Here is a 21,381-nt window from a genome sequence, read left to right on the forward strand (position 1 = left end):
ACTTGTCCCCAAAAAGGGCCGTTTGACACTCATAACTGTGTTGGGGGAGGTTACGTGTCGACCTGGTGCGCTGGCTATGAGGCACACAGCAAGTCTGCCCACCACACACCGCCAGTTCACGTAACACAGTTCAGCCTTGTGGCGTTTTGTATAGGGACCCCTAGTGTCACTACATCGACACCAACGTCGAGTGAGTGACAGATAGGGAACTAAAGAGCTGAGATATTCTACTAAAAATCTTTGTGTTCTGCAGAAGAAAGAAAGTCATACACATCTGGATGGCATGAGGGTCAGTAAATGATGAGAGAATTTTCATTTATGGCTGAACTTCATGTATCATGTATACCTATTTTATTACGATTTCAATTTAAATATACATAAATGACAATTAATAAATATTGAGCACACATACACCTAAAGGATGACAATTTGACAATAATCATCATAATTGTGACACGCCCAAATACAGACAATTAAATCGTTAATCAAAATTAGCTGATAACTAACAAATGGCACTTAAACTTTAGCAAATGGCCAGTAATCTCTCGCTCTCTTTTTTTTAAATGCAGAACACTTAAGGGGGGCTTTTCAGGCAGGGGACTTTTATTTAAAATAATAATTTAAAAAAATCACAAAGCAGGATCATCATACATGACCAAAACACAAAGACACACATGCACACACTCATTCATATAAGGAAGCCAAGTACAAATATGCCAAAATGCATAATTGTTTGTCATATATGATTTTATTACAGCCCAGATAGCAGACATACATCTCTGAGATGTCTGTTTTAGATCTTTTTTATCTGGAAAGCATCACAATCTAATTAACATCTGCTAAACATCTTAAAAATATCAGATTTAACATTCTGAATCATCTAAATCATGTCTCAAAGAAATCTGCTGGCATCCGAGACATACTTATTGACATGCTTCTTAAAGATGTATTGCAGATGAGTAAACATCGTAAAAAAAAATGAAGTCCAGATGTAGACGCACACATCAAATATATGTTTGGGTGATGTACGTGTGTTATCAGGGAGTATATATATATATATATATATATATATATATATATATATATATATATATATATATATATATATATATATATATATATATTATATTATATTATATTAGGGCCTCAGATTAGGGGCCCAGGAAGAGATAACGTGGCTGGCACACATTCAAGCACTATTTGTCTATTTATATTTAGTGTGACTAGTGTATATTTTGCATTTACAGTGCCTTGTTTCTGAGTGTCAAACCACCATGTGCCTCAGCCTGAGGCAACCCCCCGAGGCCCCAGGTAGTCAGAGGGCTCGGGGCACTGGCCCCATTGGCCCGGTTCATAATCCATCCTTGCGCTCATCGGAAGAGTGCGCATAAGAGATGCTTGATTCTTTAGCAGCAACCCTACTACTTGTGTCGCTTTACTATTAACTCTGCTGAGAAAAGGAGAAGCTCACATCTGCACTCTCACAGAAGCAGAAGCAGATATCTCATGTAACCATCCTGGACCAGCAAAAGATAGTTGTAGTTATAGTTATAGGCTACCGATTGATTCATTCTAAATTAAAAATTTTATACTATTTCATACTGAGTGTATTAGATGTATCGTGACAAGATGTATCGTGATGCATCAAGAACTGTTTTGTAATTGAATTGTTACCCTTTGAATCGTAATCAGATTGAATTTTGAGGCCAGTGAAGATTCACACATCTACTCCATATGTTCAGTAATGCATTAGTAAATCAACCCTCATTGTCTCTGAGCACTAGGGATATTCTTTGTAACCCCCTTTCAGCAAACCTCCAGTCTATATTTAGATGATTTCTGTATTCTGTCTTGTTCGCATGCATTTGTTTCAAATTGGCACAATCTAAAATTCTTTTTATCACATTACTTTCAGTGCACAATAATGAGCAACATTGTTAAAACTGACCTTGATTTGTTTAACTTTGTACAGCAGTAGATAGTCAAAGTCTTTGAAAAGAAGCAGCGCTCTCACTGTGGGTTTTCATAATTTACTGAGGGTAGGCTCACTTAGTCTACTATTCACATATTTCCAGGAAAAGTGGACCAAAAGGGTCCATGGGGATTAAAGCCAAAGAGACACTCACAGATATACATTAAATCAGCTTTGTCCAGAAACTTCTGAAAAACCAAAAAGCTTCTTTTTATCAGGCACATTACAAGATAACAACAACCTCCAAAACTGTCCTTAAAGGAAGAATGAACAGAGGAAGACATGAAAGTAGTGAGGAAAATGAAAGATGTGTCTTATTGTCCTCTACATGGACAAAAGTATGTGGTCAGAGGTGAAATATCCACTTTGTGGCACTAAAAGCAAGTACATTTTTCTCCAAAACAAATGAGGTTTTGAGGGTTAATGCTCTATTGAATTTTAAATCAACAAAACCCACCTCCCTACACTAAACCTTAAACCTAAATTTAAATGATAGTGCCATAAAAAGCATATGTGACATGAAAAACGCAATTGCTGAAGCAATCATGTCATTTTGTGGTGCTTCTATGACACTTGCAGCTTATGTGTCGACTCGCATGCTCTTCAGGACTCATAGCATTGTGATGTTGGCACAAATGTTGGGTGATTAAAAAAAGGGGAGATGGAAACAGTCAAGTACCACAGCAGAGAAAGAATCATGGATTGGCATTGCAACTCAGCCTGTTCTGTTCTAAAAATGTCTCTGGGTCAAACACACACACACACACACACACACACACACACATTCAAATGCATATACACACAGATTTACACACCTGTTGCCTGGCAACAAGAATGCTCTCTTGATCAAATGGTGGTAAGGATGTGAGAGGGATGGGGGAGAGAGAGAGCTGTCAGTCACCTTGCCATCAGGGTGTTGGTGAGACACAGTGTTCCCTCAAATTACAATTCTGTAATCAAAAAGACCATGTCTGCCTTTATAGCCTGCCCTTCCAAACACCATCCCAGCGACAAACAGCCCAGCACCATTCTGACATCTCCTCACACCCACAAAACTCACTCACATCTTGCTGTGTGCTATTTAAAGTAATAGTTCAACCAAAAATGAAATTCTGTCATCAGTTTACTCACCCTAATGTTGTTCCAAACCCATATGATTTATTTATTTATTTATTTTTATGTGGAACACAAAAAGAAATGTTAGACAGTAAGTCTCAAGTCACCATTCACTTTCACTGCATCTTTGCTAGCTGTGCTGATTCTGTAGAAACATTTTACTATACCTATTTTTGCAAAAATGTGGCTTGTTGTACGCGGCAGTTTCCTGGTGCAATAAACACTGGAGACGCTAAAACAATGACTTTTATTTCCTTTCATACAAATCACAAGTAAAACTGCAGATTATCAGTTCATAAACACACAATTTTTACCCTATTCCTCACACAATGCTATCTTTTGACATCTAAACATTTTTACTATAGCACATGACTTGTAAGGCAATACATTTTAACATTTGCATTACATAACTACATATATAAGCTTGTTCGTGCATGATCAAATATTGCGGTAGCTGAACTTATAGTGTGTTGCAATTGTGATATAAACGACCAGGGTACGAGTCCTGAAAAGCATCGAGACATGAGTCGACACATGAGCAGTGCTGGGGAGTAACGGAATACATGTAACGGGATTACGTATTTATGTATTCCATTACAGTTACAATTTAAATCATTGGTAATTAGAATACAGTTACATTCAAAAAGTATTTTGATTACTGAAGAGATTACTTTGCATTCTATTGTCATTTGTTTCATTTAATATTTAGTCCTTTCAGATGGAAAACATTTATACATATAAATGATGCGATCCAAAGTGCATTTGAACAGCGGTGAAACACTTTCTTATGATGTGTTACATTCATACGAGCAGACAGAGAAGTACATTTGAAGTAAGTCTGGAGCAGAAGAAATAGAAATAAACATTGTGTAAATTGTCAGCTTTACGCTAAACTAAAATGCTATTTCTAGCCATTTTACATACACGTTACCAGGCACGATCATATTTTTTTATCAAGAAAATTCACGTTGGATCATAATTTCTTTTTTTCTAGTAAGACCTTTGATATTAGGGCAAAAATCGTATTCTTGATAAAAATTTCTTTATTGTTTTCTTGTAAAAAAATATCTAAAAATTCTTAAAACAAGATCAATTTGATTTATCTTGTTTTAGAAACAAAACTGCATAAGATATTTAGGTTTTTCAGAGAATGTATTTTTAACATGTGTATTTTGTCTTACTGTACTGGCAGAGTTTTTATAGTCAAAACAAGTGAAAAAATCTACCAGTGATGAAGAAGTAATCCAAAGTATTTAAATACGTTACTGACCTTGAGTAATCTAATGAAATACGTTACAAATTACATTTTACAGCATGTATTCTGTAATCTGTAGTGGAATACATTTCAAAAGTAACCCTCCCAACCCTGCACATGAGATAAAAGTTTCATAGAAGCACCACAAAATGACATGGTTGTTTCAGCAATTATATTTTTCATCTCACATTTGTTTTTATGGCACTATCAGTTAGGTTTAGGTTTAAGATTTAGGCTAAGAGGTTGGTTTTGTTGATTTACAACTCAATAGAGCAGTAACCTTAAAAAAGTTTTTGTAACCTTAAACCTTTTTGTAACCTTTGTAACCCTCTGTTTTTGGAGAAAATGTAACACTCTTTTAGCGCCACTCAGTGCACATTTCACCATCGAACTGCTGCAATAATATAATTTTCCAAAAATGTAGCCAGTCATGTTTTTTAAAAGTGAATGGTGACTGAGGTAGTCATTCTGCCTTTGTGTTCCACAGAAGAAGGAAAGTCATTTCTGTAACAGGTTAAGAACAAATCCAATGTTAGAAACAAACAGTGAAGTGTCCCAGTGTTATTAGAATAAATATCGTTACTCTTGAACACCAATCAGATTAGTGGGCCAGAACTACAGTAACTGTTATATAACAAACAATAACACACACCAGTCTCATTTTCAAGACAAAAATATGGGACTGCACTGTGGTATTGACTGGGCACAGCTGCACTTCTCTGGTTTGCATTTATGTTATTGCCATTATCACAAACAGCATCAGCTAAAAAATCATTTTTTTCTTCTTTTATTTGAGATTAAATGTGTTACTCTGGGATATGTTATTTATAACATCCAGCTGGCTTGGCTCAGACCTTGATTGATATTCTGATATAGAATGTTTCCGATAAGCCAGATGGGTGCAAAGGAAAATGGGATTTCAAAGCCATACAAATACAGATTGGACCCTCAAAGCAATTTGTCCCTAAGATGATGTGAAGGATATCAAAGAGACAAGGCCCACTGACAAAAGGAGTGCAGTCAGAAAGAGAAAGATGTAAACACAGAGGGCTTTGATAACAAAGCCTGAAAGAGAATGATGGCTTCATAAAACCAATTGTATGATCTGAAAGGGTTGTGTGGCGAAGGCACTTTTAAAGTTTTTACAATTAAAAAGATGGCTAAGCCGCAAGGTGTTTATTGAACAGTTCAAGGTGTTCCCAAAAGTGCAAAAACTGATTGAAAATTGTGCAAAAATATATACAGTACAAGGTGCAATGTAACATAGTATGAAAAATCTAAATTACAATATATAAAACCACAACAAGGATCAGAACTATGAATAATGACAGAAGATATTAGGAGGCCTTTTAAAGCTGAGGCTCTGCCCACTCAGCACGTACCACATCACACAATTATAATAATGATTCACCACATAGAATCTATAAACACTCTTTAATGTCATATAATACAATATAATATAATATAATATTAATAAAAGCATTTCTATAAAATAATTCCATTATAACTCTATAAAACACTTAAACACAAATATTAGTTTAATTATGATGATAGGAGAAGTTAGTGCAGCTCTAAGTGTGCTCCCACAGAGATAGGCTAAAACTGTAAGCAGTGTAATGATTGAGTGAAGAAAAACAGGTGTGTGTCTATGTTTTTGTGCTGCCCCAGCCGGTGACAGAGCCACCTGTTACAGGTTGGTTCTCCCAAAAATGAAAAAATTGGTTCACTGTTCTGTTGTTCCATACCTGTATGACATTTTTTCCTCTGTGAAACACAAAATATTATGTTAGGCAGAATGTTAGCCTTAGTCATTGTATGGGAAAAGGTGCAATGAAGGTAAATGGTGACTGAGGCTAACATTCTGCCTAATATCTAGTGATGCACCTAAATGAAAATTCTTGGCTGAAATCGAAAATTGAAACTGAAAAATAGTGTTTACTATTAAGATTTAATTTAATATTTAAAATTACACTATGTATGGAATAACTTTTAAGGAATTATTATTATTATTATTATTATTATTATGTAATACATGTTAAATGTGTATTATGTAATGGAATATGGAAGTAAACGAACATTATTATATGTAAAAGTATCTAGTTACCTGCTACTTGAGTATTCTTTTAATTGGATACTTTCTTACTCTTTCTCAAGTAATTATTAACATTATTATTTTTACTTCTGCTTGAGTAATTATTTTTAAAGTAATTGTACTTTTACTTGAGTAAAGCTTTTGGCTACTCTACCCACTTTTGATATACTCTCTATATATAATAGCATTTAGAATATGTTTAATTCTTACCACAGTATGCTTCCATAAACTTCAGAGAGTTATTTTTTGTGCTATTATGATCATTCCTGTAGATTTCTCTGTCACAGTCACACCACACACACACATATACAGAGTTGCACGTGTCTCAACTGTAAGCACGACCTTGTTACCGTCAATAGCCTACATTATCAATCATCAGCTGCCGTTCAGGGTAGTGCTGGAGCCTCTTCCAGCTGTCTTAGGCCGAAGGCGGGGAAATACCAGACAGGAGGCCAGTCCATCACAGAGCTAACACACACACAGGCAAGGCCACCGGAGCAATGGGAACGATCGTGATAGCACAACAAAACAAAAACTCACTGAAGTTTATGGAAGCATACTGTGGTAAAAATTAAACATATTCTAAATGCTATTATATATATATATATATAGAGAGAGAGAGAGAGAGAGAGAGAGAGAGAGAGAGAGAGAGAGAGAGAGAGAGAGAGAGTACTGTATATCAGAGGTGGGTAGAGTAGCCAAAAACTTTACTCAAGTAAAAGTACAATTACTTCAAAAAATAATTACTCAAGCAGAAGTAATAGTAATAATATTAATAATTACTTGAGTAAGAGCAAGAAAGTATCCAATTAAAAGAATACTCAAGACATTGATTAAACCACTGGAGTTGGAATGGATTACTTCTGTGATGCCTTTATGTGATATTTTGGACCTTCAGAGTTCTGACCACCATTCACATTGTATGGACATACAGAGCTGAGATATTCTTCTAAAAATCTTTGTTTGTGTACTGCAGAAGAAAGAAAGTCATAAACATCTGGGATGGCATGAGGTTGAGGAAATGATGAGAGAATTTTCATTTTTGGGTGAACTATCCCATTAAACTAAACTAAAAATTAAAAAAAATGTCAAATTCTAAATGCTACAGATGCTTATATAATGGAAAATAACTCAGAGTACTAAAATACTTCAGATACCTTAGAATATCATTTAAATAACATAATTTAAATCAAAATACCATGTTATTACCATCACTTTACCATGGTACAGTCTATTTTTAAGCCATTGTGAAGAACCTCTGCTAGTATGGTCATTTGAGTACTTTAGGTCTAAAGATTCATTGTATCCCATATTTGCATTCAAGCTACACATGAAAATGTAGAAATCCTGTTCCCAAACTCACTAAAATCACGTGCTTTGGTGCTGTTTAAAATAATAATAATAATAATAATAATAATAATAATTCTCACATAGGAGCAATATAAGGAATATTTCATTCAGAACATTGCCCAAGTGTCAGAGAGTGTGTGAAAAGTGGTTAAACAAAGTTAAATTATGACATTTTGAAGCAAGAAACCTTGTCTAACATTATAAGTGGACCTCAGGAAAAAAAACATATAATTCATACATATGATATTACCCATTTAAGATGTCTCCCAACACAACTTAAATGCTAATATCAAATGTCCTGCTGATCTAGTGGATGAGCAGACAAACTATTCATAAATCTGTGGGCGTGACTGATGTATTCATTAAAGTCAAGTTGTATCCCACACAGTGATCCAAATACAGGTCTCGCTTTAGCTGGCCTACTGATGGTTTTAACACTAAACCTGAGACCTGATCAGTCTTGGCCTGAATAAGGCTCAGCCGGAGAAATGCGGCTTAACGGAGGAGAAGCTCTGTGAATAAACACTCCCATCTCCTCACGATCTCAAACTGGATAAACTGTCACCTGCACACACCTACACAATCTGGAGAAGAGGGAATATGAGAGAGAGACTTTTCTCTGCAGTGTAATTCTTTATGTCACAGTATGGCATGACTGATGCCTTGATTTGGAGCTGGTACTGAATATCCAGAGCACTTCAGAGGCACAGAGTCTGAGAGACATTCATTACAACTGCAGTGATCACGGCAAAGATAACAGCATTTGAGATTATACAGCTAATCGCATTCTGACAGGAAAAAGCAGAGGGATGACAGATGAACCAAACTCTGTTTTCCCCAATTAAAGGTTGATGTATTTCCACGCACTGCTGCTTACAGAGGTTTGAGAACAAAACAATGGCACTTTAATCTGTGAAACCACAGTGGCAGAAATTTATAATGCACACTTTGAATGAGCATCCAGTTAAAAAAGAGGAGAGGAGAGAGCATTTAGGAAATGTACTGAGATATCTCAACAGATCTTCTAAACCACAAGGACTACTAGACCACTAAAGACCCAGCTGAAAAGACCAGCTTTGACCAGGTAGTTGAACTAGCCATGCTGTTCACCAGAAAAACTTGAATGGTGAACCTAGCTCATTGTTTTCCTACCCTGGTTCTGAAGAACCCCCAACATCTAACACAACTCCCTAATTGAAAAAACCTTTAACTCATAAGTTAGTTCAGGGCTACTCAACTTCGGAAAGGTCAGAGGCCACATAGCTGGATCCCTGTTCCCTCGAGGGCCGCACTCTTAATTTGTATGATTTTCTTTCTTTCTTTCTTTCTTTCTTTCTTTCTATCATCTATCTATCTATCTATCTATCTATCTACTTATATATACTGTATATATATATATATATATATAGTTGAAGACAGACATTTACATACACTTAGGTTGAAGTCATTAAAACTCATTTTTTAACCACTCCACAGATATTCATATTAGCAAACTATAGTTTTGGCAAGTCGTTTATGACATCTACTTTGTGCATGACACAAGTAATTTTTCCAACAATTGTTTACAGACAGATTGTTTCACTTTTAATTGACTATATCACAATTCCAGTGGGTCAGAAGTTTACACACACTAAATTAACTGTACCTTTAAGCAGCTTGGAAAATTCCAGAAAATTATGTCAAGCCCTTAGACAATTAGCCAATTAGCTTCTGATAGGAGGTGTACTGAATTGGAGGTGAACCTGTGGATGTATTTTAAGGCCTACCTTCAAACTCATTTCCGCTTTACTTGACATCATGGGAAAATCAAAAGAAATCAGCCAAGACCTCAGAAAAAAATTGTGGACCTCCACAAGTCTGGTTCATCCTTGGGAGCAATTTCCAAATGTCTGAAGGTACAACGTTCATCTGTACAAACAATAGTACGCAAGTATAAACACCATGGGACCACGAAGCCATCATACTGCTCAGGAAGGAGACGCATTCTGTCTCCTAGAGATGAACGTATTTTGGTGCGAAAAGTGCAAATCAATCCCAGAACAACAGCAAAGGACCTTGTGAAGATGCTGGAGGAAACAGGTAGACAAGTATCTATATCCATAGTCAAACGAGTCCTTTATCGACATAACCTAAAAGGCTGCTCAGCAAGGCAGAAGCCACTGCTCCAAAACTGCCATAAAAAAGCCAGACTACAGTTTGCAAGTGTACATGGGGACAAAGATCTTACTTTTGATGAAACAAAACTTTAACTGTTTGACCATAATGACCATTGTTATGTTTGGAGGAAAAAGGGTGAGGCTTGCAAGCCGAAGAACACCATCCCAACTATGAAGCATGGGGGTGGCAGCATCATGTTGTGGGGGTGCTTTGCTGCAGGAGGTACTGGTGCACTTCACAAAATAGATAGCATCATGAGGAAGGAAAATTCTCAAGACATTAGCCAGGAAGTTAAAGCTCGGTCGCAAATGGGTTTTCCAAACTGACAATGACCCCAAGCATACCTCCAAAGTTGTGGTAAAATGGCTAAAGGACAACAAAGTCAAGGTATTGGAGTGGCCATCACAAAGTCCTGACCTCAATCTGATAGAAAATTTGTGGGCAGAACTGAAAAAGCATGTGCGAGCAAGGAGGCCTACAAACCTGACTCAGTTACATCAGTTCTGACTGGAGGAATGGGCCAAAATTCCAGCAACTTATTGTGAGAAGCCTGTGTAAGGCTACCCAAAACATTCGACCCAAGTTAGACAATTTAAAGGCAATGCTACCAAATACTAACAAAGTGTATGAAAACTTCTGACCCACTGGGAATGTGATGAAAGAAATAAAAGCTGAAATAAATCATTCTCTCAACTATTATTCTGACATTTCACATTCTTAAAATAAAGTAGTGATCCTAACAGACCCAAGACAGGGAATGTTTTCTACGATTAAATTTCAGGACTTGTGAAAAACTGAGTTATAATTTATTTAAATGTATTTGGCTAAAGTGTATGTAAACTTCTGACCTCAACTGTGTGTGTGTATAATATATATATATATATATATATATATATATATATATATATATATATATATATACATACATACATACAACATTTAGTTCCGGTCCTCAAATCTGATTGGACGAGAGACATTCCATGTGTTCAGATGGTCTCACACTCTGCACTCGGACGCTTCAGTGTTTATCACTCCGCTTGTGTTCGTGCCGTTCTAAACTAAAGTGTAAGAGCAGTGCATATGTGTTAAGAGATACACTATATTGCCAAAAGTATTCGCTCATGTGCCTTTAGACGCATATGAATTTGAGTGACATCCCATTCTTAATCCATAGGGTTTAATATGATGTCGGCCCACCCTTTGCAGCTATAACAGCTTCAACTCTTCTGGGAAGGCTTTCCACAAGGTTTAGGAGTGTGTTTATGGGAATTTTTGACCATTCTTCCAGAAGCGCATTTGTGAGGTCAGACACTGATGTTGGATGAGAAGGCCTGGCTCGCAGTCTTCGCTCTAATTCATCCCAAAGATGCTCTATCGGGTTGAGGTCAGGACTCTGTGCAGGCCAGTCAAGTTCTTCCACACCAAACTCGCTCATCCATGTCTTTATGGACCTTGCTTTGTGCACTGGTGCGCAGTCATGTTGGAACAGGAAGGGGTCATCCCCAAACTGTTCCCACAAAGTTGGGAGCATGGAATTGTCCAAAATCTCTTGGTATGCTGAAGCATTCAGAGTTCCTTTCACTGGAACTAAGGGGCCAAGCCCAGCTCCTGAAAAACAACCCCACACCATAATCCCCCTCCACCAAACTTCACAGTTGGCACAATGCAGTCAGACAAGTACCGTTCTCCTGGCAACCGCCAAACCCAGACTCATCCATCAGATTGCCAGATGGAGATGCATGATTCATCACTCCAGAGAATGCGTCTCCACTGCTCTAGAGTCCAGTGGTGGCGTGCTTTACACCACTGCATTCGACGCTTTGCATTGCACTTGGTGATGTATGGCTTGGATGCAGCTGCTCGGCCATGGAAACCCATTCCATGAAGCTCTCTACGCACTGTTCTTGAGCTAATCTGAAGGCCACATGAACTTTGGAGGTCTGTAGCGATTGACTCTGCAGAAAGTTGGCGACCTCTGCGTACTATGCGCCTCAGCATCCGCTGACCTCGCTCTGTCATTTTACGTGGCCTACCACTTCGTGGCTGAGTTGCTGTCATTCCCAATCGCTTCCACTTTGTTATAATACCACTGACAGTTGACTGTGGAATATTTAGTAGCGAGGAAATTTCACGACTGGACTTGTTGCACAGGTGGCATCCTATCACAGTACCACGCTGGAATTCACTGAGCTCCTGAGAGCGGCCCATTCTTTCACAAATGTTTGTAGAAGCAGTCTGCATGCCTAGGTGCTTCATTTTATACACCTGTGGCCATGGAAGTGATTGGAACACCTGAATTCAATTATTTGGATGGGTGAGCGAATACTTTTGGCAATATAGTGTATGTCTCTTTACATTTTATTTTGTGACATTACATATTTTAGCCAGCAGGTGGAGGCAAAAGACCATTTTTGTGTGTAAAATGAGCCAGCTGGTGACGAAGTGAGTCAGTGTCACTCAGTGTTTATTCAACAGCACTTTCGTGATCGCTCGTATTACTACTACACTGCTAAAGCTAGGAAATTAGGCTTTAAACTAACAACTTCAGCATTAAGGCTCATCACAGCTGAGAGACACAATAGACTGATTAATTACTCAATGCGTTTACCTCTTACTGGACTTTCCACATTGGAGAGGACAAAATGGTGGAGGACATTTCGGTTTATATATATATATATATATATATATATATATATATATATATATATATATATATATATATATATATAGTAACATCCGAGGTTGTTACCCCTCCTACCAACCACCAGAGGGAGCTCTCTCCCGAATACTAACTCTGTACCGTTTCTTCATTGGTTACTTCCTGTCTGAACTATATAAATACCATACTGTTTCCACTGTCACATTACGAAGTATTGCCAGCTTACCCTGCCTTACTGAGCGTTTTTCCATTGCCATTGCTGATTGTTTATTTGTTATGACCTTTGCCTGATTCCTGGATTTTCTGCTTTTTGGATACCCCTTTGTTTTGTTTGCCTTGTTGGACTGTCTTTTTGGCTTATTGGATTATACCGCCTGCATAACGACTATCTCTATTTGCCTGCCGATTTGGATTGTTTGCTTGTGTTCTAATAAACTTCCAGCACATGGATCCTAACACCGTCTCCATGGCCAGTTCATTATATCATTATATATATATATACGTATATATACACAGGATATCAGAGTTTCCACTAAGACATTTTGTTGCCGGCCAATGTGTCAGAGAATAAAAAAGTTTGCCGGAAAAGTTGCGATACAGGCTAATTTATGACACATTTAAGTCAACTGAACGGTAAAGGTTTATTCATTATATCTGCTTTTTCATTCAAAGAAAAAAAAAAACGCCTGTCATGGAATTATCATCTAATTTTAAAAAAACATTCAACGATGGGGCAAAACTAAACTAAACAGCAATTTGCCACATATTTTTTCATTTACAAATAAATATTAAAATAGCAAATCGTTTGGTTATTTCATATAATTTCTCTTGGCACATTACCTTGGCTCTTTATTTTTATGACTATTTTCATCCAATTTTTCATAGCACAAAAGCGCTTTGCTGCCAAAATGAAGCTAAATGTGTCCAGTGTTTCTCTACAACTTGCGATTCACATAAACCTGGTGTTCTTCTCCCCAGAAGACAGCAACGCATGGTTATAATGTGATTCTGAAGTGAGAAGCTTCACTGCGGGCACGCAAGAAAGGAATAACGCTTCTGCTTATGTTAGTGTGACTTACAGATGTGAAAGTGAAAGTGGAGATTTATAGTAAAAAAATGACTTAAATATGGATCTGCTTATCACCCACACCTATCATATCACTTCTGAAGATATAGATTTATCCTCTAGAATCTTATGGATTACTTTTATGCTGCCTTTATGTGCTTTATGGAGCTTCATTCACTTGCATTGTATGGACCAACAGAGCTGAGATATTCTTCTAAAAATCATCATTTGTGTTCTGCTGAAGAAAGAAAGTCATACACATCTGGGATGGCACGAGGGTGAGGGAATGACAATAGAATCTTCATTTTTGGGTCAACTATCCCTTTCAGTAATTATTAAGGAGTGTAACAGTTTGATTTTCTGATACAGATCAGTTCTGTTGACACTGTGATTGTCAACTAACAAACACCATGAGTGTTCAACATCACATATACCAGAGATGTGTTCAAAAACAAGAGTGATTTATTCAAAATTAGCACCAAAAGTCCTCCAGTGATAAGTCATAAAGATTTGTTCACTCCACTTAGCGTTCAAGTAGATCACTAAAAAGCATTTGCACGAGCGCAGATGTACTGTGTATGAATGCGTGCGCAGACCGACCGCCACTCTCATAACATCAGCCATGCTCAGATATTATTTTTTATTTTTATTTTTTATTATTATTTATTTGTAACCTCTTGCATTTGAATTTCCTCTATAACGTGATTCAGCAATGTAGAGAACTAGCGTAAATCCTCAGGAAAATGGACATCACACAGTTCATACAGATTTGATAGGCTGCTGATAAATATATTTCTGATGATGATATCATAATGTGGGCCTCAAAAGATCGCTCGAGGGCCGCATGTGGCCCGCTGGCCGCATGTTGAGTAGTGCTGAATTAGTTTGTAGAGGCTCCATAACCTGGATTGGGTGTGTCAAATGAGGGAGACATCCAAAATGTCGCTCATATATTCAACAGTTCACACAATTCAGTTCAAACAAGTAAAAAACATTGAATAACTTAAGTTTCAGACAAATAATAGTAAGTTAAAGGCCTACTTATCTTCTTCACCAGCAGAACTAGTTCCAAACAAAGAAAGCCAAAGTATCAAGCACATCTCGCTCTCTGCACTACTGTCATTCTCTAGTTTCGGACTAATGGTGTTTCTTTGGTAAACAAATTTGTATTTTTGAATGAATCTTTAGTAAACAAATCATTCGTGTTCACTTCAATTGTTTCGATGGTAAATGATTTATGAATCAATAGAATCAATGATTCAGTGGCTCACTCATAACATAAAAGTCGCTCATTTGTCGCCACCTATTGGCATAAAATATAATCTGCAGAAATGGTCACCAAACGAATTAGTGGATAAATCTTTTTTGCGAATGGATTCAAATGACTCGAGTCATTTGGATTAATCAAAATCCCCACCAGTGTAGACCCTTTTAAAGACTGTGATGTTTCAAAGACTTTGAGTTTCTCAAAACTGAGAGACTGATTTTCTCATATTTAAATTTTAAATTTCTCAGATTTTAATTATTTAGCAACTTTATAACAGTATTATTTGTATAATACTCTGCCATTAATGAAAAAAAAAATCAACACTTCTGCAATGGGGTTTTAAATACAGTTGCTGAGGGAGTAACAGAAAATGTGAAGTTTTACAACGTAAGTTTGGGAGGAGCTTGTTCATCTAGGCCTGTCAATCATATCCCAATGATATATTATCGGCTTCTTCCCTAGCTCCAGCTATGATTTTTCCGGCATCCCTCCTCCTTCCCTTCTCCACCTTTATATTTCATAACACCTATACAAATCACTTCAAATTGTCTTTCTATTTCTTGCTTTAGTTTAGGGGGATCTCAGAGCTCAAGCCCAGCCCGCAGTCAAGCCCCTCCACTATAGACAGCTAGCCAAATACGTTTAACATAATATAAATGCGTACCAGCAAACTCGTGAAATGGCATACTTCTCTTTCTTAAGCATTTTTCTGACTCTCTATTTTTTCCGCTTTTAGAAAGTTGTGGAAACTTAATAGTGTTTTTTTTTTTTCTTATGCTGTTGGAGCAAATAGGAACGCAAAAATAATATTTGCTGTGGTCTCCCATTCACCACTATGGAATTTTACCTCAACAGTTTACTTCCACATTCCAAACCCGGAAATGTGAAAAGGGTCCATTTGGAAAGCTGCATACACAGACAAGCGGAATGATACAAATAGTCAAGAGTCAGAACCAACTACTGTTTAAAACCAACATACACTCGTCACCAGCTATGCTTGTCTTTTCATCAGGGAATTGGTCAAAATAAATGAGAACATTGTCCTTACCTTTCTCCAGTGCGGTGATGCCCATGGAAGGCTGGCCCAGTCCTGTCTTCCTCTCCCACTTGCCTTCATCAGGGTGATACACCTCCACTGAGGCCAATGGGCTCTGTTGTGCATCCATGCCTCCCATGACCATCAGCTGGTCTCCGACGGCCGTGGCAGATGCCCCCGCCCGGGCAGTGAGGAGAGGGGGCAGCTCACACCAACGCTGGCTCTCCAGATCCAGCACCTCGGCAGAGTCCAGTGGGAGGCCATTTTCGTTACAGCCCCCCAGCACATATAGGTGTCCAGCCCAGAGCACGGGCGTGCAGTACACCCTGTGCGTGGCCATGGGGGGGAACACCTCCCAGTACAGAGACTTCACCGGGCTCAAAGCCATCCCTGGAATGGGCATGACTCCAGGATGGGATGCCGGCAACAGAACATGACACGGGCACAGGGGGCAGAGGAACACAAAAAACAAGGCAAATCCATAAACAAACTGTCAGGCTAGAGAGAGCCAGAGAGGCTGTAACTGTCAGTCTGCCAGAGACCTCAGTTCTAGCTATCGCTCGCTCAACACCAGCAGGTGGGGGTGGGGTAGAGCGCTTCCTTCACTGTGAAGATCTAGCCCTCACTCCCTGGTGATTTGATGATTTATTCATTTTTGTTGCTTCTTTTAAAAGGTGCATCTGGCCCTTTTTGTCTTTCTTTTCATCATCCACTGGTAACAGATGTGTAATTGAAAAGAATAACCAAGGCAATGTAACTCCAACACAAAATAAACTTCTTTAATTTATCCACGTGAAACGTGTAACAGGATTCTCGATTCTGTGTAGTCTTGTCAACTGTGTCAGTGTGACCCTCATACCTGGCACAGAGAGAAAGGGGAAGAGAGAGTAATTGAGAGAGAAAGAGCAAGTGGCTTAACTGGTAGAGAAAGGTGCTAGCAACACCAAGATGATGGATTTGATTCCCAGGGAACACACATACCGATGAACCTTGAACACAATTTAAGTTGCTTTGGATAAAAGTGTCTGCCAAATAAATATATGTAAATGTAAGAAGAAAGGACAATAAGGGTGCACAACTTAAAAGGAAATATAATTCAACTGATCAAAGAAAAGGTTTACAGCTTGCTAAAGCCTAAAATTAGGTGGGGTTGTACGCTGGTGGTGGATCCTGTGAGCTGATCTGATCTTTTCTGATGGACAAAGATCCGAAACACTAATTCAAATAAACCTTATAATTCAATGGCCAGAGTACTGACATTTACCACTCACTATTTACTGATGAGAGCTCAAGGGTAGACAAGCTAGCATGTGTGTGAGTGTGTGTGTAAAGGTGGAAGGTCAGTGGCACTCATAGAGCTGCAGTCTGGCCCTCTCCAAAGGTCACTGCGTCTGCAGGGACCAAGAGCCCCGGCCAGTCACTGAACCAGCATAATTTGGACGTGTGCATCATTAATTAAAGGCTTCATTATATGGGGTGTGTAGTTGGGCCGTCAATTTGGAAAAGACAGAGGAGAAAACCATAGGAAAGGTTAGAGAGGTTATCCTGGGGGGTGGTACAGTGGTACAGTGAAAGAGGAATAGAACAAGACTCTGGTCAGAATACCATGTGTTTGTGCATGTCTCTATATGGTAGTTTATCTGCAGATGTGGAGATGTTTCCTCCTCTGTCTGAAATGACTGGGCTGCATAATAAAGAGGCTGCTGATGTTGAGTCCAAGCCACATGCTACAAAACACAGTGCAGGCTAAAAATTATGCGGAAAAACAACAGTTTTTCTGATGCTGAAAGCACAGAGTCTGATCTGAGCCTTCTAATTGAGTAGAATCAGCCCAGATCATATTAAACCACCAGGGCTCTCTTGGGTTTAGCAGTAATGAGACAGTTCCTGTCCCACTTTGGCAGCAATTGGAAAGTTCTTGTCCCAATTTAGCAATATTATAATATAATGTCCTATAGGACAGTTCATGTGAATGAGCCTCAGCTGGTCAGCCTCTTTTTCTCAGATTTTACTCCATATATTGGGAAAAGAAGAATTTATAGGTTTCATGGGAACTGTGGTTTCCTCCAGATGAGGTCAGAGGGTCTTGGGGAACAATTTTTTATATGAATGATGTCTGTTGTCCAAGCTCTAGTTCACGTCTCTTAGTTTTTCTTCAAATTTTATTCCACATAAAAGAGAGAGGGGTGTCTCCAGACAATGTCAGTTGGGATATGATGTCCAGTGGAACAGGGGAATAAACATCAGCTTCTGTCCGCATTGCCTGGAAATACAAAGAGAGAAGTGAAAATTAACAAACTAAGTATTGGAAGAGTGATTAATAGAGTGAGAAAAAGAGGCAGAGAGCCAGATGGAAGAGACACAGATGTTTACATTGTGTTTTTGGACTCTTTTCAATCTCTAAAAAGTAATGTTTTGCATGTAGACTGATATGAAGGCTTAAACTATGAGCTAATAAGGCCATGTTTTAATACTATAGACCATTTCAAAGACTATTCATCAGTTTAAGGAAGTGACGACTTTGTTCCTTGAACTTTCCAGCTAGTTGTCAAACTCATTCAAAACAACAGTGGGAGGCACTTCATTCATAGTGACTTTAACACAATTAACGTTAATAATGTTAATACGATTGCAACAGAATGTCATTATAAAAATGTGGACCATGTTGTTCGGTGGCTGGATGCTCCCTGGAACTAACTGAAATTAAAGTGTTTAGGTCTCCGAAAAAGCAACCACAAATGGACGCATGAACTGCTGCAGTGAAGTGAGACGGCTGGATACGTGCAGTAATAACAACTGTAGCACACATCTTATCTCTGGTAGGTGAACGACATTTCTGCTAACTAATAGTAAGTTTGATATGTAGTTTAGCTGGCTAGTTAAGTCAGAGTAGGGGAAGATGGGGGAAGACGCCCCTTGGGGTAAGATGACCCACCCACCTTAACTTCTTCGATTGACCATAGATGGCACTAAATCTCATCTCAATACCTTTACTGAATGGCTGTGCTCCTCCTAATCTTTATATATCATATGAATATCAACATCTGTGAGATATATTCCATCCAAACATTTTGAGGTTAATTGATCTAATTGTGTGTCATTGGAAAATAGTGATCTGTGACATTCTGTTATGTTGGATATTAAATGTTTTTATGACTATTTGTTAATTATAGACACAGTTACAGTATGTATTTAGATTTTTTTCAGTAAAACATATTGTTTTATTTTGAAGTGACAAGATAAAGGTAGACCCTTGGGGTAAGATGCCCCCATCATAATTGGGGCAGAAGGTAGTTTCTGATGTTATTATTATTTAATTCAATAATAATTATAACTTATGGGTTATTGTTAAATACTTCCATGCATTAGATGTATATTTCAAACATCTTCTCTATTCCTTATAACGTAATAGGCTAATTGAGTGGAATTCTGATTTCATAGTACTGCTATTATGACATCCCTTCAATTAAAAATATGGGCATCTAAATATGTATATATTAATAGGCCTGTACAGTATATAATTCATAAAATAAGTTTACCTTTCAGATGAATCTCTTTGACTGTGATTCTGTTATTTGATTTGTCTGTCATTATTCAGTTATTCTAAATGGAAAAGTAAACAATTACATAAAATATTGATTTTATAATTTATTTTAAACATAAAAAATAAATTACTAAGAATGATATCAGATGTATTTTATAAAAAATAAAACAAATTTAAAAAACAATATGTATATAATTGCACACAGTAGTGGGGTAAGATGGGTCCTATTCATAATTTTAATTTTGTGCTATGACAGCTAAATTAGCAAAAAAATTTATTTCCCTCGATAATATATTGGATGATGGATCATCATCCTGTACATGCTAAATGTATATCTATATACTGTATGTTACAATATAAAAGTAAATGAACATTATTCTTAAGGGCTTCTTACCCCATATTCCCCTATTTCTTTGCGGGCTATAAAAAAAAAGACTATAGATCACTCCCATTATACTGAATGAGGCCGAGTAATTTACATTTACATGTAGTCATTTAGCAGACGCTTTTATCCAAAGCTACTTACAAATGAGGAACATAACAAGTAATTTGTCACATAATAGTCAACAATATCTACAGTATCACACTGCCAAGTTCTCAGAGTAGCTGGGGTAGTATAAAAGCTACCGCAGAAGAAAGAGACACACAAAGAAAGTTTTTTAATTGAAAAGAAAACCCCTTACCTTGTCTACAAGTCACATGCTTGCAGCGTTAACTGCTTAATTAGTTATAATAGGAGCGATACAATGTTCCCCATCATGCTGTTGAGGAAATAATTGTGAGCATCTAAACTACGATACACTTCCGTCGCCTCTCTTGTGTACACTCAGTATCAACAACAAGTCTGGATAAGTCACTAAAAGTTTGATAGTCTTTGAAAAAATTTGTTGACACAGTCTTTTTTAAAGGATCCGGTAATGATACCTCATTGTTTATTTTCAGTTAATCTTGTTTGTTCTGTTTAGCTAGACTCTAAAAATATACGCTAGTCATTTTATTTTGACAGATCTGGGTTATAAAAATGCAGCTACTGGAAATGCTTCAGGGCAAGACATGCAGGTAGCATTCTATAATTCCTTTGTTATTGTTTACATTAGTGGTTCCCATCCTTTTTTTCCTTGAAACCCCTCCTACTTACATAAAAGAACATCTGGTTTATAAACAGTATATACTGTATATTCTCAGTGCGATTGCTTGTCTATCCTCTCTTCTCGCCCCGTGCACTATGCGTGTGCTCGATTCAGCGCGAAAGTATAATGACTGACAACAATATCATGATTATAATATTAAGATTTTGGAACAAGCATGCCCTTCCATGCAATGTAATTTTGCATAACTGCAACAGAACTGTTACTTAAACATCTCTAGCGGTTGACACATTTCTACTTGTTTTTTCGTCCACCCCGACGTGGAGTCCTGCAGCTACTTGATGGTCCTATTATGAAGCTTTAACATGTCAATAAGGTATACCGTTTTAAGAGGTTTTTACAGTCTTGCAGTGCGTGGTTATGATGTTGCAGAAATTCCTTGAATTTTTAAGATTCAAGAAAATCAAACTCATAGGCACTTGGTCACACGCCAGCCAGCGCATCTCCATCAGAAGCAGAATATGATGGTGCACTTCATTAGCTTCATCCTCACGCAGATGTGCAAAAAGGTTCTTGATAGAGCGAGAGGGACATTTTGTGAAATTTTACTACAGTTGCCAAGTTATTTTGAATAACAGTTTTTTGAATTTGAGATTGTTGAGATTTTGCTTATATCACGCTGAGTTAGAAGATGACGCTGGCATGCTGTCTGCTATCCCATATTTCATAGGTCTTTGACTGCCTTAAAGTGTGTGAGGTTTCGGATCCCAGGTTGGGAA

At 37.7% G+C, this 21,381-nt stretch overlaps 1 protein-coding gene across 1 annotated transcript in view; it reads right to left on the reverse strand.

Annotated features, from left to right (window-relative positions):
• The window catches only part of LOC127418501 (kelch domain-containing protein 8B-like), a 181,438-nt gene extending 165,065 nt beyond the window's left edge, over positions 1-16,373 (reverse strand). Inside the window, exon 1 of the mRNA XM_051659095.1 lies at positions 15,983-16,373. Coding sequence (XP_051515055.1) covers positions 15,983-16,373 — 391 coding nt within the window. The remainder of the gene's footprint in view (positions 1-15,982) is intronic.
• Positions 16,374-21,381: the final 5,008 nt, after the last annotated feature.

Source organism: Myxocyprinus asiaticus, chromosome 28 (assembly GCF_019703515.2).
Source record: "Myxocyprinus asiaticus isolate MX2 ecotype Aquarium Trade chromosome 28, UBuf_Myxa_2, whole genome shotgun sequence".
NCBI classification, from domain to species: domain Eukaryota; kingdom Metazoa; phylum Chordata; class Actinopteri; order Cypriniformes; family Catostomidae; genus Myxocyprinus; species Myxocyprinus asiaticus.